The sequence below is a fragment of the Pipistrellus hanaki genome (assembly GCF_964339955.1).
Source record: "Pipistrellus hanaki genome assembly, chromosome: 1".
Lineage (NCBI taxonomy): Eukaryota > Metazoa > Chordata > Mammalia > Chiroptera > Vespertilionidae > Pipistrellus > Pipistrellus hanaki.
The window spans coordinates 29,601,406-29,628,797 of NC_140503.1; the positions used below are offsets into that span (position 1 = coordinate 29,601,406).

Below are 27,392 nucleotides of genomic sequence, written 5' to 3' on the forward strand. Positions count from 1 at the left end.
TAAAGGAAGAGGAGATGGACAACATATAAAGGGACTCCCCATACTCTATATTTTTTAACTTGTGCTTATAAAAAAAAAAAAAAAAGGAAAAAACCATTGCTTCATTATTTAAATTCACTCATTGTTCACATTTTGGCCAATTTTCTCCTAGTTGTTTTTTGTTTTTTTAAAAAAATAAGGTTTCCCCCTTCAATAAAAAAAACTCAGATATACACATCCCCTACCTTCAGGGTGCACACCCCTGCTATTTGGCTATTCCCTTCCTTCCTCCCTGCATGTATATAGGTATCCCCTAACCTCTAAGGGACCCCATGAGACTTGCAAATAGGGGAGCAATGGGCAGCAGTAGCTTGTCCCAGGCTAACCCCCTGAATCTGTCTCCAAGGCCCCCTATTCTCTAACTTTCCAGTGAGCTAAGGCAGTTCAGTCTAGGCTCTCTTGTTGCTGCTTTTATGCCCTTCCTTGTTTCACTGCCCTAAGTATATTTTTGCTGTGGTCAATAAATTCTTGCTTTCATTTCTACACTTTGTCTCTTGATTGAAATATTTCCCTCAAGAAGACAAGAACCGATGTCTCCTCCTCTCCCTGTAACAGTAGGATGACTAGAGCAAGGCTCCAGTCTTTATCTGGTATCTGTTCTTCAAGTCCCTACCCAGAACAGAAATGGATGGAACACAAGTCAGTATGAGCAGAAACAATGGACAACTTAGTATTACTGTCCATTCTTTTGTATGTTATCCTCTCAAGTCTGACCAGTCCTATTACTAAAAGAGCTGCAGTTTATTTAGAACTTATTATGGGTCAAGACCTTCACATACATTATCATTAATCTTCATACCAAGTTGCATCTTTTCTGCTTTTTAGAAATGTGGCAACAGAGACATAAGAATATACCTAAGGAATTTGCTCAAGCACAGAGAGCTAAAAATCCCAGCATAACTGGGATTCAAATGAAATAAACTGAATGCATGCCATACCTCTTTCCTTAAGATAGAAATGTCCCTGAACAACTTTGCCAGTTTCTGTAAAGGTAAACAGAGGCCAGAACATGAAAATCCTGTGAGTCCTGTTAGGTATTGCACTACCTGTAGGACATTCCAGAGGACTTGTTCAGGATGTGGCTCCAAATGTAGGTCAGAGGAGTGGCCTTAGGGGAAAAAAAGAAAAAAGAAAAAAGTCAGATGTAATTAACATGCAATACAATTTTAAGAACTGGTCTTCGGCAGTGAATGTTCAATAAATTTAACAATTCTGTACACTCATATAATCAAACCCCAGATCTGGAGCATCACCATGACCCAAGAAAATTTCCTTGTGCCTCTTTCCTGTTAAAATTGTTTTCTAGTCTACATCTATCTATCTATCTATCTATCTATCTATCTATCTACACATTTATATATCTGTATAATTTTAGATTCTTTTAAAAATTATTTTCTTTGTATTGTCATGTAAACATGCTTTCTTATTGTTAAATATTTTTAAAAATATCTTTTTCAAAGCTGCCTAATATGCCACTATGTGGGCATGCCATTGTTTAATTAACTGTTTTCCTGTTTTGGAATATTTAAAATGTTTCCAAATTTTTATTATTAAAATTAATACCACCATTAGCACCAAAGAGACATTGTGAAGGACTAAATAAAATGTGTTGTTGATAAGTTGAATAAAACAGGTAAAAGAGAGGAAGAGTTAAAGAAAACTCCAACGGGGTAGGCAGAATTGGGAAGGTGAGAATAGAATCTCTTTTAGGGGGAACGTGGAGGTCAAAGAGGATGAGATTGGTTTTGAGTAGATTGAATTTGAGATCTAGTGAGATGTCAGAACTGCTCTGCATGTTACTGGAAATAATGGGACTAAGACATTTATGTGGCCTAAAAACAGAAGTCATGATAGAAAAGGTGACAGAGAACTGAGTATCAAGAGAACATCATGCCAAAGTTTCAGTCTGGCTCTACCTTAGTTCTAGTTCTGGCTTCTCAATCTCAATCTCTCTCTCTCTCTCTCTCTCTCTCTCTCTCTCTCTCTCTCTCTCTCTCTCTCTCTCTCTCTCTCTCTCTCTCCTGTTCACTTGTTCATTGGGTGAAATGATGACTTTGAGACATTCATTTCACTTCTATATATAGTATCCCAAGGTCCAGAATTTGCTTTACTTTCTATTTTGTTTTACACTAAGACTGAATGTGGTTGATGCTAATTCTGAATAAGAAAACTGATGTGGGAATCTCTCAATTACCTTGGCTAAGGTTAGAGCAGTTGCTATTTGTTTTTTTTTGAGGTTCTATTGGGTTCTTTCCCATTAAAATGGGATTGGTATATTTGCATATGAAATTAAAGTATTTGAATTAGCAGACTTTACTGGAGAATGGAAGAAATAGTTTAATAGGAAATAATCACTGACATTTGAGTAAATAGGTGGAGGTGAATACATGCATATGTTATTACTTTTACCTCCTGAAATCACACAAAAATTACTGAAAAATAAAACTCAAGAACAAAGCAAAATGTAGAGAAGATCTCAAAATCAACATTTTGGAAACTAGATTTTTAATTTTTTGAGGACACTCCCTACTGTTTTCCACATTGACCACCAGTCTGCATTCCCACCAGCAATGCAAGAGGGTTCCTTTTACCCCGCATCCTCGCCAGCGCTTGTCATCTGCCGATTTGTTGATGACAGCCATTCTGACAGGTGTGAGATGTAATCTCATTGTCGTTTTGATTTGCATCTCCTGGATAATTAGTGACTTTGAGCATGTTTTCATATGTCTCTTGTCCTTCTCTATGTTCACTTTAAAAACTTATGTAATACTTATGTAATAGAACAATTCTATTCCAACAGACTGGTCAACCTAGAAGAAATGGACATATTCCTTAAAAAAAATATGACCTTCCAAAACTCAGTCTAGTTCTATTTTATTCATCACTTTATTTTGTTCATTAGATTCCTTGTTTATTTTGATTTTTAGATTCAATTGTTGATAGATATGTATTTATTGCCATTTTACTGTTCATATTTTTATCTTTGTTTTTCCTTCTTCTTCCTCTTTTTAAACAATACTCTTCAACATTTCATGTAATACTGGTTTGGTGGTGATGAACTCCTTTAGCTTTTTTTTTTGTCTGTGAAGCTCTTTATCTGACCTTCAATTCTAAATGATAGCTTTGCTGGATAGAGTAATCTTGGTTGTAGGTCCTTGCTCTTCATTACTTTGAATATTTTTTGTACTCTCTTCTGGCCTGCAAAGTTTCTGTTGAGAAATCAGCTAATAGTTGTATGGATGCTCCCTTATAGGTAAGTAACTGCTTTTGTTGTTTTTAAGATTCTATCTTTGTTATTAACACTTGGTATTTTATTTATGATGTGTCTTGGTGTGGGCCTCTTTGGGTTCCTCTTGTTTGGGACTCTTTGTGCTTCCTGGACTTGTAAGTCTGTTTATTTCACTAGGTAGGGAAAGTTTTCTATGATTATTTCTTCAAATAGGTGTGTTTTAAAAAAAAAAAAAATTAAATTTTATGATTGTGACTGACATTGGTCAACACGAACATATAGGTTTCATGTGTGAATTTCCAAGTTAGTATCATGTGTCCATGACCCAAATTCAACTCTTCTGTCGCCTCATATTTGGGTCCCCTTCTCCTTAGTCCCCCTCTCATGGAAACCACCACGCTGCTATTTGTGTTCATATGTTTGTTTTATATCCCTCATATAAATTGTATGGTTCTTAGCTTTTTCTGTCTGACTTATTTCACTTAGCATAATGTTCTCAACTCCATCTATGCTATTGTAAATGACACTATTTCATTCTTTCTTATGGCTGGGTAGTAGTCCATTGTGTATATTTACCACATCTTTTTGATCCAATCCTCTATCACAGGGCACTTCGGCTGTTTCCATGTCTTGGCTACTATGAATAATGCTGCAGTGAACATAGGGGTGCATATATCTTTGCATATAAATAATTTAGAGTTTTTCAGGTATATACTCAGGTGTGGGGTTTTTGAGTCATATGGCAGCCCTATTCTTTTTTTTTTTCTTTCTTTTAAAATATATTTTATTGATTTTTACACAGATAGGAATTGAGAGGAATAGAGAGTTAGAAACATCGATGCGAGAGAGACATCGACCAGCTGCCTCTTGCACACCCCGCACTGGGAATGTGTCTGCAACCGAGGTACGTGCCCTTGACCGGAATTGAACCTGGGACCTTTCAGTCCGCAGGCCGATGCTCTATCCACTGAGTCAAACTGGTTTCGGCTGGCAGCCCTATTCTTAATATTTTGAGGAATCGCCAGACTGCTTTCCATAGTTGTGTACCAGTCTACATTCCCTCCAGCAGTGAATGAGGTTTCCTTATTTTCCACAACAGCTCCAACACTTGTTATTGCTTGTCTTGTTGATTATGCCACTCTAGCAGGCATAAGGTGATATCTCAATGTATTTTAAGTTTGCATTTCCCTAATTGCCAGTGAGATTGAACATCTTTTTAAATATCTACTACAGGCCTGGTGCACGAAATTTATGCATGGGTAGGGTCCCTAGGCCTGCCTGGTGATCAGGGCTGATCGTTACCTTTTGGTTACCGGCCAGGACCTCCCTTCCCTGACTGCTGGCTGCTGGCCGTGGCCTTCCTTTATTCCGTGCTTCCCCTGGTGGTCAGCGCATGTCATAGTGAGGGATAGAGCTCCAGTAGAGACAATTTGCATATTAGGCTTTTATATACATATATACATATACATATACATATATACATATATACATACACACACACACACACACACACACACACACACACACACACACACACATATATATATATATATATATATATATATATATATATATATATATATGCTATCTTCTTGGGAGATGTGTATTTTCAGGTCCTCTGCCCACTTTTTGATTGGATTGTTTATTTGGTGTTAAGTTTAACTAGTTCTTTATATATTTTGGAAATTAAACCTTTGTCAGAGCTACTGTTTGAAAATATCATCTGCCATCTGGTTGGCCGCTTGTTTTTTTTTTTGTCTGTTTCTTTTGCTTTGCAGAAACTCTTCAGTTTGATGTAGACCCATTCATTTATTTTTGTCTTAACCTTCCTTGCCTTTGGGGTCAAGTCCAAAAAGTATTCTCTATCGCCCAGGCCCATAAGATTGGTACCTATATTTTCTTCTGTGTAACTTACAGTTTTGGGTTTTATGTTTAAATATTTGATCCATTTTGAATTAATTTTTGCACATGGGTACAAATTGTAATTCAGTTTCATTTGTTTCAATATGGCTTTCCAGTTTTCCCAGCACCTCTTCTTGAAGAGACTGTCTTTACTCCAATATCCATTTCTGGCTCCTTTGTTGAAAATTATCTGTCCATATATGTATGGTTTTATACCTGGGCTCTTTATTCTGTTCCATTGATCTATGTGTCTTTTTCTTTGCTAATACTGGTTCGATTTTTGTAGCTCTGTAGTATAAATTGAAATCAAGTACCATGATACATCCAGCTTCATTCTTTCTTTTAAGGATTATTTTGGCTATTCTGGGTCTTTTGTGGTTCCATACAAATCTGATGGTTTTTTGTTTTATTTCTTTAAAAAATGACATTGGGATTTTGATGGGAATTGCATTAAACCTGTACAGTGTTTTGGGTAATATGGCCATTTTAAACTATGTTGTATTTGTATGTATCAACTTGACTGTATTTGTTTATTGTTTCTAGTAGTTTTTTGGTAGAGTCTTTAGGGTTTTCTATCTACAGCATCATGTCATCCGCAAAAAGTGATAGTTTGACTTCTTCCTTTACTATTTAGGTGCCTTTTATTTCTTTCTCTTGCCTTATTGCTCTGGCTAGAACTTCCAGTACTATCTAGATATATAAAAAAAAAAAGCCAAGTGACTGGAATGACCAGAATGACCAGTTGCTATGATGTGCACTGTGGTGGCCAACCAGCCTGATCGGCCCGATCAGCCCCTCCCAACTACCTGTGGCCCCTCCCCCTGGCTGGCCCTGCCCCTGATCGGCCCGCCCCAACCCCTACCAGAGGTGGGGCTTGTTGGCCAACCTCCTGCATCCCCTCCCCCTGCTGGCCTGGCCCAATCGGCCCCCATTGGGGCCGGCTGGCTGGACCCCACACATGCACCAGGCCTCTAGAGTTGAATAAGAGTGGTGAGAGTGGACATACTTGTCTGGTTCCTGATCTTAGGGGAAAAGCTTTCAGTTTTTCATCATTGAGTATGATATTGGGTGAGGGTTTATCATATATGGCCTTTCATTATGTTGAGGTACTTTCCTCCTATTTCTATTTTATTGGGCGTTTTAATCATAAATAGATGCAAATAGGTTTTCAATATCTTTTTTTCCTAACATTCCCATAATGCAAATGTTGGGTCACTTGAAGTTAGTTGCCCCAGAAGCTCTTTACACTGTCTTTATATTTTTTGGATAATTTTTTCTTTTTTGCTCTTCTAATTTTTTTTTTTTTTTTCTTTCTCATATTCCAAATGGTTTTATTTGATTCTTGGCATCCTCTACTGTTGAATCCCTGTAAATTATTTTTCATTTCAGTTAGTATATCCTTTATTTCTGATTGGTCCTTTTTCATGTCTTTGAAATTTTAAGATTCTTATAAGCCTCACTAAGTCCCTTGAAGCTCTCATTAAGGTCCTTGAGTAGCCTTATAACCATGATTTTAAACTTTTATCCAGTAGTTTGCTTGGTTTCATTTGTTACATGTTTCTTTGCCTCTGTGTTTTGGCTGCTTCCTCATGTTTGTTTCTATGTATTGGGTGTAGCTGCTATGTCTCTTGGAATTGGTAGAGTGGCCTTGTGTAGTGGGTGTCCTGTAAGGCCTATTGGCTCAGCCTCCTCAGTCACTCGAGCTGAGGTCCTCTAGGTGCACTCCTCTGTGGACTATGTGCACAGTCTTATTGTAGTTGATTGCTGTTGGTGTCATTGGGAGGAAGTGACATCCAAGCCAATTGGCTGTGAGGACCAGCTGCAACTACAGAGAAGAGCTGCTGTGCAGGAGACTCTCCTATGGAGCTCGACTTGTTTCAGTGGAGTTTTGGTGCTTATTGAGTCTGCTAACTGAGGCCTCTGCAGCTGGGGTCTCTCTCCTGATGAAAAACATGCCACTCATGGGTGTTGGCATGTTTTTCCCGTTCCGTGTTTCCGCCCCTCTTACCAGTCTTGATGTACTTTCTTCTTTACTTTTCTATCAATAGTTGTAGGACTTCTATTCAACTAGATTTTAGGCAGTTCTGAATGCTGATTGGCCTGTATTTTAGGTGTAATTTTGATATGGTTGTGGAAGGCGGGTGAATGCCTGTGTTTACCTACATCATCATCTTGGTTCTCTCTGTTATAAAACAAATTACATAGCAAAGTATCTAGACAAATTTTATTAGAATTTTAGTTCTTAGAGTCTGAATATTTATTACAAATTCTAGTATGTTTGGAAATAGTCTCTCTTTTTAAATGTCTGATTTATAGCCTTACAGTAAGTTTTGCTTTATGTTCACATTTTATATTTTTAAAAATTGTGTCCATAGTAAATGTTGATGAACTACTCTTGAGATTTTCCTATTTTCTTTCAGGATTTAGTTTTACCATATCCATTTAGATGCATCTGTTGGGTAACACAAAATATTATGAGAATAATGCATGCTGACCTAGCTTCAATATGACAGCTCAGTGATATTATTGAAATTGTTACTTGTATGATGTCTTAATACAAATAGTGCTAAAGAAATAATGAGACTTTGAAGTTGGCTTGGATGATCTCTAACATCATTCATTTAGTCCTTTTTGTTAGAAAATGTACTGTTTAGAAAATTGATTTTATAGCTTTGATGTAATTATATTTGTACTTAGTTTTCTTGCAGTCTTACATAATTGCATGACATTAGTTTCACAGATAAAAGGTCAATTCATTCATCTGCTTTTATTACAGGAAGATGCCACCTAATCAGCTAGAAAAATGATTTTAAAGTACAGAGAAGTTGATTTACGTTGCTTTATTATACTGTAGTAAAAGTGGTTTCTGATCACATTACATATTTGGTTTACCTAAGACTTAAATAATGATAGTGCTAGCAAATATATAACTAACAGAAATTGAGACTATTTGTTTAACAACTGTCACTATATTTTCCTTACCCTCTATTTTGTTCAGTGTTAATCTTGGTAGATATTTATGAATAGTTACTAGATACTAGCCACATTCTCTGCTTTTATAATTTGCTAATCATTTTTCTTAAACAATAAAACATCATCAAAATTATGATGTAAAATTAGCAGTCTATGGAGATAAAAGTGTTGGGAACAGTGCGTTTTTGTTTTTTTTTCTGTAGTAATTTTAATATTTAGTGATTTGTATTTTGACATTGCATGTCAAAGGTAATGTTTGTTTAATCAGAACTTGAACATATATCTAAATACTTCTTCCTCTTTTGCCTATTGGGCCGTACACTTGGGAACTTTTTTGTCCCTTCTTTCATTTTTGGCTAAGACTTTGAAATTTATTTTTGCACCGTAGTTAACAGGAATCAATAGTAACTAAAATACTAAAAAATAAGCAAGCAGCTGCTTGGTCCTGTGCCTTCCTTGCAGCACACCCCTCTTTATTCCTCTTTCCCAGCAGGCTGCAGTGCTAGTTCTGAGCACAACTGAGTTGTACCCAATGGATGTTCTTAATCAGTATTAGTGTTATTTAGAGTTGTCAGATTTAGCAAATAAAAACACAGGCTGCCTAGTTACGTTTGAATTTCAAATAAACAACACAACAACATAAAAAAAAAAAATCCAGTGTGTCCATATAATAATATGTGGATATACTTGAACTAAAAATTATTTATGTAAAATTCAGATTTATCTGGTAATCTGTTATTTCTACTTATTGTATACTAGAGGCTCGGTGCATAAAATTGGTGCATGGATGGGGTCCCTAGTCCTGGCTGGCAATCAGGACCTATTGGGGCTGTCTCACCCAGTCTCCATCGGGGCCGGGCCAACCAGGGCCTGCCAGCTGCCAGCTGCTGACTGGGGCCTGCTGGTCAGGGCCTGCTGGATGTGGGGTGGGGACGATGGGAGGTTTACCAGCTAGGGGAACGGACCAGGGGAGGTTGGCCAGCCATGGGAGGTTGGCTGTGGGGGTGCACTGACCACTTTGGGGCATCTCTTGCATCAAGCATCTGCCCTCTGGTGGTCAGTGCACATGATAGCAACTGGTTGACTTTTTTCTGGTTGTTCGGTCGTAACGGTCACTTAGGCTTTTATATATATAGATTAGGTGCCAGGCATTCAGAAATTAGTAAGGAAGTTCTTAGGGGGCTCAAAATCTAATTGGGAGAGATAAGAGAAGGGATGGGAGGGATAGGAATACCAGAGAAGGAAACTATTATAGTCATTTAGATATTTGGTGATGGGGTTCTGACCCAGACAATGGGAATGAAGGATTGTTATATTTCCCTGTTAGTGCTGAGCAAGGCCATCAGCTTATACATGAAATAGAGGCCTGATGCATGAAATTCATACAAGGGGTTGGCCATGGTGGCCACCTCTGCCTTTGCCTCTGCCACGGTAGCTTCATCCTGAAGGTCGTCTGGAAGGACCTCTGGTCTAATTAGCATATTATGCTTTTATTGTTATAGATTATAGATGTCCTCAGGTAGGTAGTTTTCATGGGTGCCATTGAGGGTCACTGGCAGGCCAAGACTTAGGAAGAAGATTATGAGAGGTGAGAAAATGAAAGAATAATAAAAATAATAAAAAGAAATGGGGAGGCAAAAGGTTCTACCTGAGGAAAAAGAGATATATAAAGACGTAAGGTTCATACATGGTCTTCTTGGGTGGGGATAAAGGCGGTATGCTAGAGAAAGACCCTGAAAACCAACCCTCTGTGCCTATTGGGGCAATGTGTTGCCTTGAAAAACTCATAAACTCTTTGAATCTCACTTCTTATTTATAAGAAGAAAGTGCTGGATAAAGAAGTTTCTAATATCTGATTCTGAAAGCTACTTTGTGGAGCCTCTAATTCTAGATTTTCTATTTATTTTAAGATCTGCTCCTCCCATTTCCCAGCCTTGTTTTCTGTCCTTATCACCACTTATTGGAGGTCAGGCCAGGGCCTTCAAGCTTTTAGTTTGATTCCAGCATTCAATGTTTATTATATCTTTAGAATGAAAACGAATTAGACTACCTCAAAGACACTTTTTTTCTTCTCTTCTCCCTTCCCTTCCCTCCCTAACCCTAACCCTAACCCTAACCCTAACCCTAACCCTAACCCTAACCCTTTCTTTCCCCTCCCCTCCTCTTTAAAATTCAGCATCTTGTATAAGATGCACAGCTCACTGAACCATGTTATTTATTTTTTATTTTTATTTATTTATTTATTTATTTATTTATTTATTTATTTATTTTATTGATTTCAGAGGAAGGGAGAGAGGGGTAGAAACATCAATGATGAGAGAGAATCATGGATTGGCTGCCTCCTGCACACCCCTGTTGGGGCTGGAGCCTACAACCTGAGCATGTGGCCTGACTAGGAATCAAGCCATGATCTCCTGGTTTATGGGTTGATGCTCAACCACTGAACCACACTGGCCAGGGCACACTTTTATTTTGTGATTATTTATTGGATGCTTTGTATATGCTAGGAAGACAAATGTGAATATGACATTGAATATTCCTGATTAGTGGGGAGAGAAAAACAAATATGTAAACAAATAATTACTATAGCATATGGTGGACTCTGTCAGAGAGTTTATGTGTCCAGGAATACAGGGGAACAGAAGTTTCTATCTCTTTATCCAGATTTTTACTATATAGAAGCCTGTTTAAGAAATTTTTTTTAAACTTTTATGGTTTACTTTCATATCTCAGGAGAGGAAGAAAACTTGTTACAAATGTAGTAAATATAAATGATTTAATTAGAATGAAAACTCAATTCAGTTTTTGAAATATGTGTATAGTTTAATGATTTGAAAGCAAATTATTAAAAAACCTTTGTCCTTGTGATTGCAGTATTGAAGAAAAGTCAAAAGTTGATGGTCATGAAAAATCACTAGTTTCTTTGTATATTTAATTTCTAATAATCATTGGAAGGGACAAAAGTGAAACAGTAGCACTATGCATGCTATCATTAGCCATAACAAAAACATTTTAATATACTCTTTTTCAGTCATCTAAACTAAATTCCAGCAAAGGATGTGGTCTACCTACTCTTCTGGAATGCAGTGGTGGAGCTTAACAATTTGGGTTTGGTTGTAACTGCAACCTGAGATTCTTAAAAAAAATTTCTTTATTGATTAAGGTGTACTTATTCCCCCACTACCTCCCCCCTACTCATGTCCTCACCTCCCTGTTGTCTGTGTCCATTGGTTAGACTTATATGCATGCATACAAGTCCTTTGACAACCTGAGATCTTAGCAACACTTGCTTTATCAGTGGTAAATTGGGGATAATAACAATGTGCAATTTTTAGGGTTACCAAACCAATAGCAACTGCTTTATGGTCATCTTAATTTCACTACAGCATTTGCTGGTATTGATTTATTTCTTAGGACATTCTTTCTTAGCTCCCGAGACCCCCAAACAATTTCTTTTCTTCAACCTCCTACTCCTTTCATTTGCCTTTCTTGACTGTTCTTTTTCTATCTGATTTCTAAATGTTGGGTGCCTGGGGACCCTTTCCCTTCTCCACTCCATTCTAAGGTGTCCCATTAGTCCCGTGGTTGTAAATGTCATGTATATGCTGATGAGTTCTTTTGTCTCCAGTCCGGACCTGGTCAGCTCTGGATTTATGTGATTGTTTCCAAGATATTGCTTGTTCCTACTGCACAAACCTAACTGGATCTCTGGGTCTTCCCATCAAAACAAGCAAAGAAAGACACCCTTTTTCTTTCCGACCTCTCTCTATCTTGGGTAAATGGCCTTAAATCTATGACTCATTCTTGATTCTTTCCTTTCCTCCACCCCATATATCCAAGTCAGCAGTATGTATATTGAATCAATTTATTTCTGTCTGTCTTCTCTGTCACCATCCTAGTCCAAACCATCATCATCTCTTACTATGTCCACAGAATCTATAACTTGCTTCCTTCCTGTCTGTTCTATACATAGCTACCAGAGTCATTTTTCTATAAAGCAAAAATCAAATCATGTCATATCCCTGATTAAAATCCTCTGGTTGCTTCCTATGGCACTTAAAATAAAATAAAATCTCCTTTGCATGGCTTACGCACCTGGGCTCAGTTTCTATAGCTAGGAAATAGGGAATCTGACTTTCACTAGAATGTAAGCTCCATGAGGCACAGATTTTTATCTGCATTGCTCACTGTTATTTTTCTAATGCCTGGAACAGTGTGCACACACACAGTGAGCACTTAAATACTTGTTGAATGAATAAACACATTTAGATGATATGGGCCCCCCAAAGCCTTTTTTCTTTCCTCTTTCAGATCAGCATATTAAAGCTTAGTATTTTCTGCACTGTATAGAAAGTCCAACGGAGGTTTCTAGTGCAGTATCTCCTTGCTGTTCCTTCATTGCTTTCAACTCATATAACTTGCTCTCTCCCCCATTTCATTCTTCTGTTTTTTCTTCAGATCTGAGGATATGTTTAGAAATAATTAGGAGATGATAGGTAAATAAGTAGGTCAATAAACAGAATAGAAATTGAAAAGGAACTCTGGGAATAGTAGCAACAACATTTAAAAATAAGCACTTTATGTAGAAATTTTGGAATATATACAAAAACAATAGAATAGTAGAATGAATCTTCATCTTGTCATCACCCAGTTAAAATAGTTACCAACTCATGGACATTCTTTGAGCAACTAGCATTTAATTTGGAAATTGCCAGTGCCTGATCTATAGAGGTTTGTATCTTATCCAGGCTTGTTATTATTTTATTCACCAACTGAGAACAGATTAGGTCTGATTTAAGCATGTTAGAAGAGTTATGACCTATCTTCTCTGATTTTTTTTTTTTTTGTGGATGCCTAAATTTCTCCATTAGTTCAACTGTAAATTTGTAAATTGTGAATAAGCCTGAGAAGAGAAATGCATGAAGCCCATTAGCAGTTATTTATATCTTAGTGTAAATTGGTTAATTAGAAGCCTGTTGACTGGTAAGTAACCAAAAGCAGGCTTTGATGGAAGGTATACAGTCGCAGGGACCTGCAGTGGGAAAGACACATAAGGACAGGGAATACTGCTCATGGGGGTAGAAGGTGCTGCTTTGCAGCTTCCAGGCTTTGCCTAGAGGCAGGCCTGACCTCGAAGCCTATAGAAAGAGGCCCTCGTTCCAGTTTGGTGATATCCTGTCATCTGTCATCTGTGTTCCCTTTGGCTGGCCGTAAAGATCTGTGTAGGGCTGCCTGGGAGGTGCTTCCAAGCTAACTCTGCTGCTTGTTTATTTTTAGGTATCTTGCAATATATTCAGAACTCTCCCTCCTAGTGACAGCAATGAATTTGATCCAGAAGAAGACGAACCCACGCTTGAGGCATCATGGCCACACTTACAGGTACTTTGAACTACCATTTGTTATAAAAGAAAGATTCATTAACTTACTGGCTGATTAGCATAGGCATTTCGTGAGGGCCTTTATTCACTTAAATCAAATTAGGGAACATAATTGGGAAGCCAGAGAATGCCTTTTATGTTTCTTATTTTTGATAATTAGGATGCAAAAGAATAAAATAATAAGTTTCAGTGTAATGCTTTAGTGTGGGCCTCCCAACAGGCAGTTCTTGCTCTTTTTATTAGAGTTTCTGTGTGAACTGCCTGCTGGAAGCTCAAGCAAGAACAGAACTGTCTTCACATTAATATTAGTTAGATGTGATTAGGTCACAGAGTACACATCTCATTTTCAGCAGTGGGTAGCCTGGGGACTTGTATGCCTGTCTTCATGATAACCACAAATGTGTTTCTTTAGCCTGCAAGGGCAAAAGCAAATTGGAATAGCTATTTCAAAGTGTTGGAAGGAGGAGCAACAGCTGAGGTAACACTTGTGTGATGGCCAGTTTTCCAATCACACTCATATACTAGGACAGATCAGGGCCATCCTGTGTCTCCTTTCCCAGTTCTAGGCCCATCTGTGTTGTATTTACTTATTCATGCCAGTCATTTTCCATCCTCCTCTCCGGGCTGTCTTCTGTAGAACAACATTTCTCAAAAGAATAGAACAAGGAAATTTAATGTAGTGAACCCCAGAGTCATCTTCACTGAGTCAGACTGTCCTCAGAGGCTAGTCCTTAGAGAACTAGCAAGGAGGGTAAGGCTGGAAAAAGAAGGATATAACTTTGTACATCTTCACCTCGAGGCAGAAGCCACTGCATCTTTGTGGCTGTGTGTGTGGTTACTGGTTGACTTTCTGAAGCACAAAATCTATCTGTATATATAAAAGGCTAATATGCTAAGTGTCCCTCTGCCCATCTGACTGGTTGCTATGACACGCACTGACCACCAGAGGGAAGACACTCAATGCAGAAGCCATGACACACACTGGCCATTTACAGAGAAATGGCAACATGGACCTGGCACCGACAAAGCAACACTTGGCTTCCCCAAAGTGGGACACAGGCCCGCCACCACCTTGGAACGACATCCCACCAAATTGCAGCTGATGCTGCCATGGCACAAAATGGGGCCCACAGCCCAGCCCAGCCCAGAAACAGTTGCTATGGGCGCCCAGGTAATGAAGTCACGTAGCAATGTCCAACTTCTTCTCCTGTAGCCTCCTTGCAGTTTCTTCAGCCCAGGAACATGATTTGCTTTATAGCCAGGTGCAAACATTTCACACTTTAACCAAATGTATAGGAAATGTTTTCTCATACCTCATCTCATTTGATCCTCACAGAAGTCCTGGAGTAGGTGGATAGGAGACTCACTGGAATCCTATTTTCTTTTCATTAGCCAGAAAACAGAGATTTAGAAAGTTTAGAAACTTGACCCAAGTGAAAAGAAGTAAGAAATGGTGGACCTTGAAAATGATTTCAGGTTTTCTCACTGCGCAGAATATAGTCAAACACTGCTGCAGTTAAATATTTTACCCTTTGGTCTTCCTGTGTGATCTACAATAATAATGTGCTTTGTGTTGATATTTACTACTTTGTTGCTGACAATTACCTGAAAGAGAAGTTGGAATGTTTCACTGGGCTGGAAAAAGTTTAGCTACATCAGAAAGCAAGTCTAATTAAGCAACTTTATTCTATATACATAAAAGGCTAACTTGACTCGCATATGCATGATACATATAAAGCTCTCACTGATGCCAATTGCACGCATGTTTATATCTGTCATTGTTTGATTGTGAATTTGGTTGACACTTCTATTATAGAGAAAGGGCAAGTAGCAATATTAAAATATTCCTTCTAATTAATTTCCTTTCAATGTGCATGAATTTGTGCACCAGGCCACTAGTTTTGACATAAATTTGCAGCATTCCCTGTCTTGCTTTGACAACTCAAGATTGCTACAGATATACATGTATGTTATTTCCTAGTTATGTAGAGAATTTTCAGGGGCTCTGCTCTCATCTTTTACCTGGGCATATTATACATATGTATTTATCCTACTAGTGCCAAGATTGAGTAAATTAAAATGCTATTGCTGATTTACTATCTTAGATGCCTGGTGTTTTTTTTTTTGTTTTTTTTTTTAAGGTTCTAGACATGCTGTATACATTCTAAGAGATTTGCAAAACTGTGCCTTTCATGTGACAAAAATCCAAAAACAGAATTACTCTTTTGAATGTGTGGACTCCTTGTCATGTCTTATTCTTAATGCTTGGCAGCAGTTTGTAGAAGTGCACTGTAGTCTGAAAAAAAATTAAAAAGAAAACAAACAGAAAAAGATAATCTCCTCTGGAAAGTTCCACATTTTATGGTAGAAGAGACAGGAAAAGAGGTATCTTTAAAGATTCAACTTGTCTCTCTCACATAGATTTTCTCTCTCTGTCTCCCTCCCTTGCACTCTCTCTAAAAAATTAGTGGAAAAATAACCTTGGGTGAGGATTAACAAAACCAACCAACCAACCAACAGAAAGACTAGGATTTTACTGAACTCCCATTTGCAGTTAAGGGATTGTTTTTAATGCTTTTCACCTGAGACTGAAAAACAGGAATGCCGAAGTCTTTTTATTTATGTTCCTTAGGGAATTCTTTTATGTGACCTTGAAAAGCAATTGATCCTTCCCAAGTCCTCAATCTTTTCCTTTAGAAAGTCAAGGGAGATTTTTGATTCTGAGATAAAATCTGTCTCCTAAGTCCAGAGAACATTTATAGTTATTAATAAACTAGAGGCCCGATGCATGAAATTCGTGCAAGAGTAGGTCTTCCTTTCCCTGACTTCTGGCACCGTCTTCTCTCTGGCACCTGGGACTCTGGCTTCCCTCACAGCCCCAGTTTCTTCTAGAAGGTCGTCCCGAAGGTCTTGCGAAAGGTCGCCTGGAAGGATACCCAGTCTAATTAGCATGTTACACTTTTATTATATAGGATATGTCTGAAGTGTTTTCACCATGCTTAAAGGGACTGAGGGGAGAGGGTACTTTGCTAATTCCGGTGGAAAGCCATGCAGTTGGGTCTGGAAGACAAGAATCTCTCCACTCTGTGGGAGTCAAGAGAAAGATGAAACCCCTTGAATGGATTACTTGAAAAAGTCTTATATTCTATTTATAAAACTATGATTTCAAAGATTAGTGTATTGAAAAAAGAACGGTTCTAGGAGGTGTTGGGACTCAGGTGTTACTACGACTAGGAGGACAAGTACAACTGGAAGTCTTCAGATCATTGGAAAAGGAGTTTTTCTGAATTCAGAGAGCTTCGAAGACAAAAACATCTATAATAATAAAAGTGTAATATGCTAATTAGACCTGATGCCCTTCTGGATGAAGCTGAGGCTTCGAGGGAAGCCTGGGTCCTGGAGGAAGCCTGGATCCTGGGTACCAGAGGGAAGCTGGAGCCAGCAGCTAGGGGAAGGAAAGCCTACTCTTGCACAAATTTCGTGCGATTGGGCCTCTAGTAGTTTTATAAAAAAGTATAATTCTAATGTGAATCTAGTGTTAAATCTAGTGTCTGAAGTTAGAAGGTTACTACAGGATACATTTGGGCTACTGGTATCTGCATGCCCTTAGTGGAGGACCTGAAACCTGATTTTCAGTGATCTAAACAAGGCCGTCAAAGCTAGTTTTATAATAATACTCCCTTACTCGATCTTTTCACTGTGTTGCCATTTGCGCTGATAGTTGTAGAATGATGGTGGTTGAAATTGTTGCCTCAGCACAAATCAAGGCATTTGTGTCAAACTGGCTGGAAGTCTTCTTCACTGCCACATATTTGCAATTAAAAAAAAAAAAAAAAAAGCAGTTTCAACTAAGAATATCCTTGAAATGAATATTATAATGATGACCCTTGTTCAATAAGAAACTGGTTATGTGAAATCTCTTCTGCTTAATAAGGAATTTAAAAAAAAATTAAGTGGAGCCCTAGCCGGTTCGTTTTAATAAAGTATAGGCCTGCAGATCTAAGGGTCCCATGTTCCTCAAAGGCAAGTACCTTGGTTGCATGCTCCTCCCCATTCCTGGCCCTCAGGGTGTGGGTCCTCAGGGTGCTTTCAGGAGGCAACCAATCAATGTGTTTCTCTCACATCGATATTTCTCTCTGTCTTTCCCTCTCTCTTCCTCTCTTTTTAAAAATCAGTGGAAAAATATCCTCGGGTGAGGATTAAAAAATATCCAGTGGAGCCTGGCCAGTGTGGATTGACCCATGAACCAGGAGGTCACAGTGTGATTCCCAGTCAGACTCATGCCTAGGTTGTGGGTTTGATCCCCAGTAGGAGCGTGCAAGAGGCAGCCAGTAGATGATTCATTCTCATCATTGATGTTTCTAGCTGTCTCTCCCTCTCCCTTCCTCTCTGAAATCAATAAAAATATACTAAAAAGAAAAAAGAAAAAATAAATAAATTATCTATCTTATTTAGAAAATGACACGTGACATATTCGTCCCCTCCCCCAAAAAAGAATGTCCTTGAAGAAGCAACAAAATTATTAATTTTATTACATCTTGACCTTTGAATACACATGTAACAAAAATATTCTTCATGAAGAAATGGAAAGCATGCACAAAGCACATCTGCTGCTTACCGAAGTGTGAGGGGGTCTTGTGCAGACCCTTGAAGCACTTGTGTGATTGCTTTGAGTTGCGAGCCAAGCTGTTTTTCATGAAATGTTGTTTTTTACATGAAGGCATGCCTAACAGTCTAGGATTATTGCAGCTTGGGCATTTGGTGGATATTTTTTCTAAAATGGACCAAGAAAACAATTGTTGCCACTAATGCAGAGCATTCAAACAAAATTTAGAATTAAAATTTGAGAGACTTGTATCTGTCACCTTGAACTTTACAGGTTCCAAAAGCTTAGATTTTTGATAAAATTGGAGATATTAAGGAATGTGACTAGTGAAATGTGTCAACATTTGAAGATTCACATAACACAGTGGACCAGTGTTTTCCAGTTGGCCAGTAAATATTAGGAAGCCACACATGGATAAAGATCTATTCAGAGATCTGCAAGACAGATTATTGGAATTTAATGTAATAGAGTATGAAGCATTCACTGATAAGGTTTCACATTCTGCATTGCAGCTCATCTTTAAGAAACGACTGTTTGTCGAGTTGTAGTGTGGTTTCAAAGAAAAATATCCCAATTATGTGAAAAGACTGAAAATATGATATGGGCTAGATCTGTGTGAAGCTTGATTTTTTTTTTTTTATCTACTTGAATCCAAACAGATTGAATACTGAAGCAGATAAGACAACTATAGTTGTTTTCTAACTTGTCTTTAAAGAGACTTGCAAAAGTAAAAAGCAGTGCCTCTCTTCTCAATGATATTTTGGAAAATAAAGTTACTTTTACAAAATATATGATTTATGTTAACATGTAATATATTTTATTTGTTTTAAAGTGAAATAAGAAATACATACTTAAAATGTTTCTGTTTTTATTTCTAATTATACTATAATCTAAATATTCTATATTACATATAAACAAAAGCTTTTTGGGTTCCTTCATCATTTTTAACTGTAAAGTGAAACTAAAAAGCTTGAGAGTGCTGTTTTAGGCAACAGTGACAGTGGTGATATTAGTTATTCCTGTGTAGAGAAATTAACTGGCATAGGGCTACACAAATAGTGAGGAACAGAGCTGGGCTTACAACCCAATGTCTGTCTGTCTCTTAAAAATTCTTATTTTAATATACTGCTGTGTACTATACTAGGATCTTGTGTATACTTTAGCATAGATTTATTATGCAAAGAGCATAAACAGTGATCTACTATTCATCAGAACAGTTATTAAGGTTGATTCTTCAGATGAGAATGTTCTTACTCTTTGCAGATGAGAATATTCTGCCATCCTATGTTGCTTAGAGGAGTGTAAATTGCCATAAACTTTCTGAAAGGAAATATTTCAGTGATTATTGAAAACTCTGGAATGTTTTAATATCTAGTAGTGGGTTTTAACAATTCCACTTCTAGAAGTATTTCTTCATAAAATAATTTAGCAAGTGCACACTGATGTATGTTATATGATGTTCATTGTGGCATAATTTGATAGAGAAGTAACTCAAAATTACTTAAATGTCCAAGCATAAGAGATTTCGTATAATGGACAACTTATATTACTGAGAAAAATGGCTTAGGTATTGCTAACACAAATTGCTCATAATATATTATTAAGGGGGTAAAATAGCTTATGAAATATAAAATATATTTATAATACATTGGTGTATTGTAGAACTATAGAGAAAAATTGTGAGGTTGATACATTGAAATCTTAAGAGTGGTTATCTCTGAATGACAAAATTATGGGGGATTTTTATTTGCTTTATTTGGCTGTATTTCCTAATTTTTAATTTAAAATGTTAAAAAACCTAACACAACTGTGAGTCACAATGAAAAGTTAGCGGGTTTAACTAATCCATTTATATTAAAACCCAATTTTCTAAGCCCAGTCATGTTTTCTCTTATAGATTTTTTAAGAAGTTAAAGTATAGCTGATGTATAATGTTATATTAATTTCAGATGTATATCATAGCGAATCAACATTTAAGACCTGTCAGTTTTAGTGTTGCAGGCTTTACATGGTTTTGATACTATTCTCAGTGTATTATAATTCGAATTTAATTGTGTTGTTGCAGCTTGTATATGAATTTTTCATACGATTTTTGGAAAGCCAAGAATTCCAACCCAGCATTGCCAAAAAATACATAGATCAGAAATTTGTATTACAGGTAAGCAAATTCTTGTGATTGCATGTATTTGTTATTCATTTGATAATATTTCACCTCTTTTTTTTTTTAATGTTTTTAAAATCTAGCAATGGCAGTTATATCACTTTGCAAACAAATGTATATATGGGTGGGGCAAAAGTAGATCAGTTGTTCATGTGAAAAATAATAAATAATAATATAAGAATACATAATAATACCAGAATAAACTGTTTTGCATATTCACACCTGTAAACCTACTTTTGCCCTACCCTGTCTACATAAGTTAGTTTCCATTAATACCCATTGAAAGTAATAACTGTCTCTTCAATTTATTGTTCTAGAAATTAATTACATTTTAATAGAAAGGAATGCTAATGCCTAAATCCTTTCAGTTTTCCCCCCTAAAATTTAGTTATAAAGGAATTTTATTTTTGTAACCCTAGTTTGCTTGAAAACTACTATTTGCATAAGGAGTTTTAAGGAACTATTTTACAGATCTGATAAAACTGAGTAGGCATGATTCATAATCTTTAATAAACAATCAAAGTCAGAGTATTGGTGAGTTTTCACAGCTAGGAAATGGCACAGATCAACACTTTAAAATTTCTTTGAAGGCATTAACTCCCACCTATCTGTTTGGAACTTATCAGAGTATGTATTTTTCCTGATTTGTCATTTTACATTTTATATCACAGATAACATCTTCCTTTTTACCTGGGACTTGGGTACTTTTGTGGCACTGAGTATGTAGTCAACATACTCACTTGACTCCTTTCTCTAGTTGACATTCATCTATAAAAGTGGGTAATTTAGCCAGCTGGTGTATGGTTCCTTTCTAAGTGATACATGGACACCTCATGTAGAAAAGAACAAATATCTACTTCCAAGGGAGCTAAGTGTCCCACCAGTGAGAACTTCAAGTTTAAACCACTCATTTGGCAGGAAATTGATCTTCTCTGTGTCTTACCTAGAAAAAGTTTGATAATTTTCAGGATGGCCTCATTCTCCCTAATTAAATGAATACATTTAGAATTGTGGATTTATTAGGTTGAGTCATAGCTGATATTTTGACTGTTTTTGACATTCAAAACACAGCAGTTTCTTGTGGTTCAGTCTAGTAGAATGCCAGAAGCAGGCTAGTTCCTAGGAACCGAGGGTCATGGAGGTTCCTGAACATCCCCAGTTATGTGGCTGAGTGGAATTAAACCCGAATTCAGCTGTCAGCTAAGAGATGGAAAGGAGTAGCTGTGCCTTGCCTGATTCATTAGCACCTGTACCCCTCTTTCCCTCTTGCTATGTGGGCAAATCATTGAATTATACTGCACATTTAGCATGCATTGATATCATACTGGGGAATCATGTCTCACACCTTAACATGGAAGCTTTGGAAAATTGAGGTTTGACATGTACTTAGAGGCAGGTAAGTAGGTGGGTAGACTGACCCAAATTCTTATACCAAGACTGCAAAATGCATGTCAGATAAAATGAACACAAGACATAACAAGTCTGTGTTTGTATTGGAAAGCCCTTGCAATTATATCACACTGTATAGTCTCAGAGCACCTTTACCTGCGTTGTCTAATTTGATTTGCACAACAATCTAGAATAGACATGGCTAAGTTTTATGCCCATTTTATAGATGAATGAACTGAGGTCTAGAAAGATCATGTTTTCTCAAGCATATCTTCTGTTCTGTTTTTCTGCCTATTGCTCCATGATGGCTCCTTGTGATTCCGAACCTCACAGTAACTTGGAATGACTTCAAGGCAGGAGTATCCCTTGCTTCTCTATGCTAATGAAATAACTAGGTTCTCTTATACTTTTAATAAATTAAACTGCCTTAGAGGATCAGATGATTCCACAGTAAAGCCTCTGTTTAGTTAACACGGAAACAATAAATTCTACAATTGTACTATGAAGCTAGTACTTTCTTTTTTGTTTTAAATTTTTTAAAATTGATTTCAGAACAGAAGGGAGAGAAACATCAATATTGAGAGAGAATTATCTATCGGCTGCCTCCTGCATTGCCCCCTACTGGGGATTGATCTCAAAACTCAGGCATGTGGCCTGAAAGGGAATCAAACCATGACCTTCTGATTCATGGGTCAACACTCAACCACTGGGCCACACAGGCTGGGCGCTAGTGCTTTCTTTACTTGAAAAGCATGCCGGCCCAGCTCAGTGTGCTCTCCATGGTCAATGGCTACTGACAGTAATGAAGCTCAGTAAGATGAGACTAGCAGAGAAATACAGACTGGGAAAGGATGTTTTGGGTTATCTATTCTAGTTCTTTGAAACTTTGATCAGGGGTAGACCTCAGTTTACCTCTTTTCAGTGAGGAGAGGCCACATACACAGGCAGCCTGCTCCATTTTTTGATGGAAATTTTTTTTATGTTGAACCTTCTAATTTAGCTTTATGCATATTGTTGTAAAGTGATGGTTTCCCTTGTCTTCTTATTTATTTATTTATTTATTTATTTATTTATTTATTTATTTATTTATTGTGTGTGTGTGTGTGTGTGTGTGTGTGTGTGTATGTTTTAATCTAGGTGTAGGATCTGATATATATTCCTGTAGAATGTCATTTTTCCTCAGACTTTTTAAATCTTTCAGGATCTTGGATCTGTCATCCACCTTATTCACTAGTCTTTGATTTTAATCTCATCGGTGACCTTCTTAAATATGCTGGCTATTGTTTTTACCAAAGTCATGGATTAAAATTGCTAAACTAGCTTAGACTGAGGATAGGGGCCTGTGGCACACCTTTAGCAACTTCCTTTTACTGTAGTCGGGTTCATTCATCAGCAGTCTTTAATTTGCATCGTTGAACCAGTCAGGAATTTACTCTGATGTCACATCCTTCCTGTGTTTTAAAATTCTGTTCATGCCCTGGGCAGATGTGCTCAATGGTTAGAGTGCCAGTCAAAACTGGTGAAGTTGTGAGTTCGATTCTCAGTCTGTTGCCCCTGTTTGGGGCGTGTGTGGGAGGCAACCAATCAATATCAGTTTCTCTCCGTCTATCTGACCCTCCCTCTCTCCCTTTTTTTCCTCCTTCCCTCCCTCCCAATCTCTCTGAAAAACTGTGGGGAAAAAATGTCCTCAGGTGAGGATTAACCAAAAATATTCTGTTCAAAGTGTATGGTAGAAGCCAGAATGTTGTGGTTACAGCATTCCCCTCCTCTGTGGGCTTTGGAACTTGATCTTAAAAAGGAATGCCATTCATCTGCCTCAAGGCATTAGTGAATTTCTGGGGCTATTGCTGTGTACTGGTAAAGTTACTTTAAGTACTTATAAACCATAGGGTTGATAGTCTGTCCTCAAGTCTTGCCAAAGACAAGAAATAAAGTATCTGAAATATGGTAGCAACCATACTTGGGTAAAAACTGCTGTTTGAATTTTAACCCTGCTAATCTGGCTTCAGCATTCCCTTACTTGCTTAAACAATAGGGTAGTTGCAGGAGGTTGATTCCCACTGACTCAGTAGCTTCAGGGGAGAAACTATAGATAACCTTTAGAGATTAACCTCTGAGTTCTGCTTCTGTATTATCGGCAAGATAGGACCACATTCCAATGTTCCCAGCCTTTAGAATTTAGAATGAAGGAAAATTCCTGTGGTTTGATCCTTTAAAAAGACTTGCCTACACCTGGAACAGTTCGGTTGGTCATGTGGAGTCCACCTGCATGTGGTGCTCTTGCGGCTGTCCTGGCCAGTTTTTCAATAAATTATTGCCTGCTTTTTAAAAAATCAATCATCAGCCTCCGGTGGTCTTATTTTGAACCCAGGGTTCAACCCCACAACAGTATCAATAATAAAGTCCATCCATTTATACTTTACTTTTTCAGGCCCTGCCTCATTTTTACAAACTTTTGCTTTCTTTACATTCTTCTGGATCTCTTGATAAACTCAACCTTTAGACCAGGGCTCACCCCAGTTTCTAAACCAGTCATGAAAGGGATGGTTGGAGTTTTGGCAGATTCAATGGCACCATTGAGTAGTACTTGAATATAATCACATGACTAGCCAGTGTGTTAACTGTCATGTTGGGTATAAGCCCTGGATGCCAGTTAGCTGCCATTCTTCAGAATACCCTCTTCATTGATGTTGGTAACCTATAAAGCTGGTCTCCTGTACCTTTTCCTACTGCTGATGACTTACCTTGGATCTCAGCACCTTCAAGGAGTAGGGCTCAAATCCCTGCCTGCTGCTTCTGAGCTCCCTTCCTGGGAAGTTTGGTCCTGACTTGGTTTATGCTGGAAATGAATGGGTCTTTAGGAGCTTGAGACATTCTTGTTAGTGAGATTCCACCCTGTGGTAACATTTACCTTGTTTCTTTTCTTTGATCAGATTTCTTATTCTCTGTGGATTCTCAAATACCTCAAAGAGAATTTTGGTGGTCTTAATATATCACTTATAAAAAAATGTTTTTATTGATTTTTAAAGAGAGAGAGAAAGGGAGAGGAAGGCAGAGATAGAGACATCTATTCTAGAAGAACATCAATTAGCTGCCTCCTGCAACCCCCTACTGGGGACTGAGCCCAAAACCTAGGCATGTGCCCTGATCAGAAATCGAACCAGTGACCTCTTGGTGCACTGAGTCACAATGGTTGGGCTCAACATAACATTTTTTAAATGTTAGATTTAATTTATTCTAGCCATGAGATTTAAATTTATTTTCCATAGCAGCTAACTTTTTCTTTACAACCTATTCTGACCCTCATTTCCCTCTCAGTAAAGACAAAAGCAAAGAATTGAGCTATTTTAACACAATGTAGTGGAAAAAAAGTTTGGAAGTTCTGGATTTGAATCCTGAGTCCCATGTGAACTCTTACTATATTTTAGGAGCTGAGAATATGAGCTGAGGGGTAAGAAGAAACTTCTTTCAAACCCTAGTTTTTCTTCCTATTTGCAATGTGACTTAAAATAAATTTATTTACTTAATGTCCAAGGTTGAGTTTCCTTATTTGTGGCACAGGGATAACAGGATAAATGAGTCATTGTTAAGTAAAATAGGGACACACCCCCAAAGTGACAGTTGTTAGTGCTTAATTGATAATACAAAGATAGGATCCCTACCTTCAATCTTAAACAGGAACTGAAAACTTGGGCAGATTATTGACTATTCTGAGCCTCTGTGTTTACTTCTGTAGAATGGCAATAACAGCCACCTCTTACAAGCTACAACAAGTAGGCTTGTTATGATGATAAAATGATATGACTTGTAAAAATGTCTGCTGAGATGATGGATGGTGCATAGTAGTTTCCCATTAACTATTAATTTCTCTTTTCACACTATCCTCATATTATCTGCCCGTAATTGTAGGGTATCTTTGTTTAATTCTGTTTTTAAAAAAATCTCCAGCTTTTGAAACAAAATTTAAAGATTTATATGAGACATAATAAAATTTTGCAAAGAAAGGTTAAATAAATGTTGAAATGTAACATCTTCCTAGATGGGAAAACTTGCCATCATGCAGATATTTATAGAATCTCCAAATAATTTACACATCAGTGCAATTCTAATTGAATTTTCACTAGTTTCTTTATTTGAAAAATTTAAAATAAAATTTTTATGAAATAAAAGCTTTTGAAAAAGAAAACGAATGATATTTGCTATTAAAACATGCTGTAAAGGTAAACATTCAATTTGAATTGTGGTGTGGGTAGAGGAGAATGAAATACAATAGAGGCTTGGGTAGAAAAGCCCTTTCTTGGTACACCATAAAACCCGTAAGAAAATGTGTAAGTAGAGAGAGAGAGATAGATACATACATTAAATTGGCATAATTCTCTGAAGAGGAAATCTGTGAGTATTATATCAACTTAAATTTTGACTAAGTCCATGAGAAATAGGTATGTATACAAAGATACATGTACAAGGATATTGAATCCATCATTTTTAAGATGGAAATAGAAAGATGGAAATAATTTAAAAAGTTATTTAATAATAATTTAAAAATAATAATTTAAAATTTAATAATTTAAAAAATAATTTAAAAGTTCCTCAGTAGGATGTTGGTTGAATAAACTGTGGAAATTTACATAGTGAAATAATCCTAAATTTGTGAAAAGAATGAGATAGAGCTACACTTGATCTGTTTTTAAATGAAACGTACTTTTTTGAGCAGTATGATTTTTTTTTTTTTTTTTTTAAGCCTCAGCCTGATATTTTAGGGAAAAGGATGATTTATATATGCACTGAAAATTTTGGAAGGAGGTATAGAAATTGTTATTAATTGCCAGGTCTGATGTGATGATCTTCATTTTCTAATTTTTGTATTTCTCTATTTTTTGCATTAAAAAATGAACATATATGCTATAATTGGTAAGAATAGTCAAAATATTTCAGATATAAGTACATTCTCATTTGGTTGCTCTGCATAAACCTCAGCTGATTTTGTGCATTAGCCTTCCTAAGATTATTTTTGTAAGACTGTGCCATTCCTTTATACTTAACATTCATTATGTTTCCTTCCTTTCATCATTTGTATATGCCCTTTTAAAATCTGAAGCTTGATGGAAAGCTTCCTGTGTTGCCTCAGGAGCCCTTTTCAATACCTCCCATGTTTCTTACTCATCAGGAAGCAGTATAGATTACTGCTTAAATGTAGAAAACGGGTTTGCATTCAGGCTCTACCATTTTTTAGTGTGTGACCTTGTACAAGTTATATAAGTACTCTGTGTCTCATCCGTTCTGGAAAGTAGGTGGAAAATATCCACAATGTAACAGTAATTATGTTGAAAGGATTTTGTGGAGATTTAATAATTGAATACATAAATAAGCACATAGAACAATTCTTGACACATACAACGTATTCAGTAAACGTTACACTGCTGCTGTCACCACTGATTTTATTGGGATCAGTTCTTGTTTTGAGAACCTTCTTTCATATATTTTCTTGAATAGCCTCACTCCGTGAAGTCATATGGTGTTAGTGTATTATGTCTTACCTAGTGTGTTATATAGAGTTTTTGAAATCTGACTTTCACCATTCTAAAAATAAAAAAAACACCGTTGGACTCTAGTTTTATGATTCTTCCCTGGCTGTTGGGATTTTTAAAAGATGTTACACGTGGCCTTTCCTGTCCTTGGATTCTCATCAATTCCAATTTGCCAACTGTTTTCTTC

At 37.0% G+C, this 27,392-nt stretch overlaps 1 protein-coding gene across 2 annotated transcripts in view; it reads left to right on the forward strand.

The window, feature by feature from the left end:
* PPP2R5E (protein phosphatase 2 regulatory subunit B'epsilon) overlaps nucleotides 1-27,392 on the forward strand; it is a 139,230-nt gene that overhangs the window by 79,532 nt on the left and 32,306 nt on the right. For both annotated transcript variants that reach the window (XM_084866826.1, XM_084866827.1), the window contains exons 4-5: nucleotides 13,421-13,522; nucleotides 20,193-20,285. In XM_084866826.1, the coding sequence (XP_084722952.1) occupies nucleotides 13,421-13,522; nucleotides 20,193-20,285 (195 nt within the window). The remainder of the gene's footprint in view (nucleotides 1-13,420; nucleotides 13,523-20,192; nucleotides 20,286-27,392) is intronic.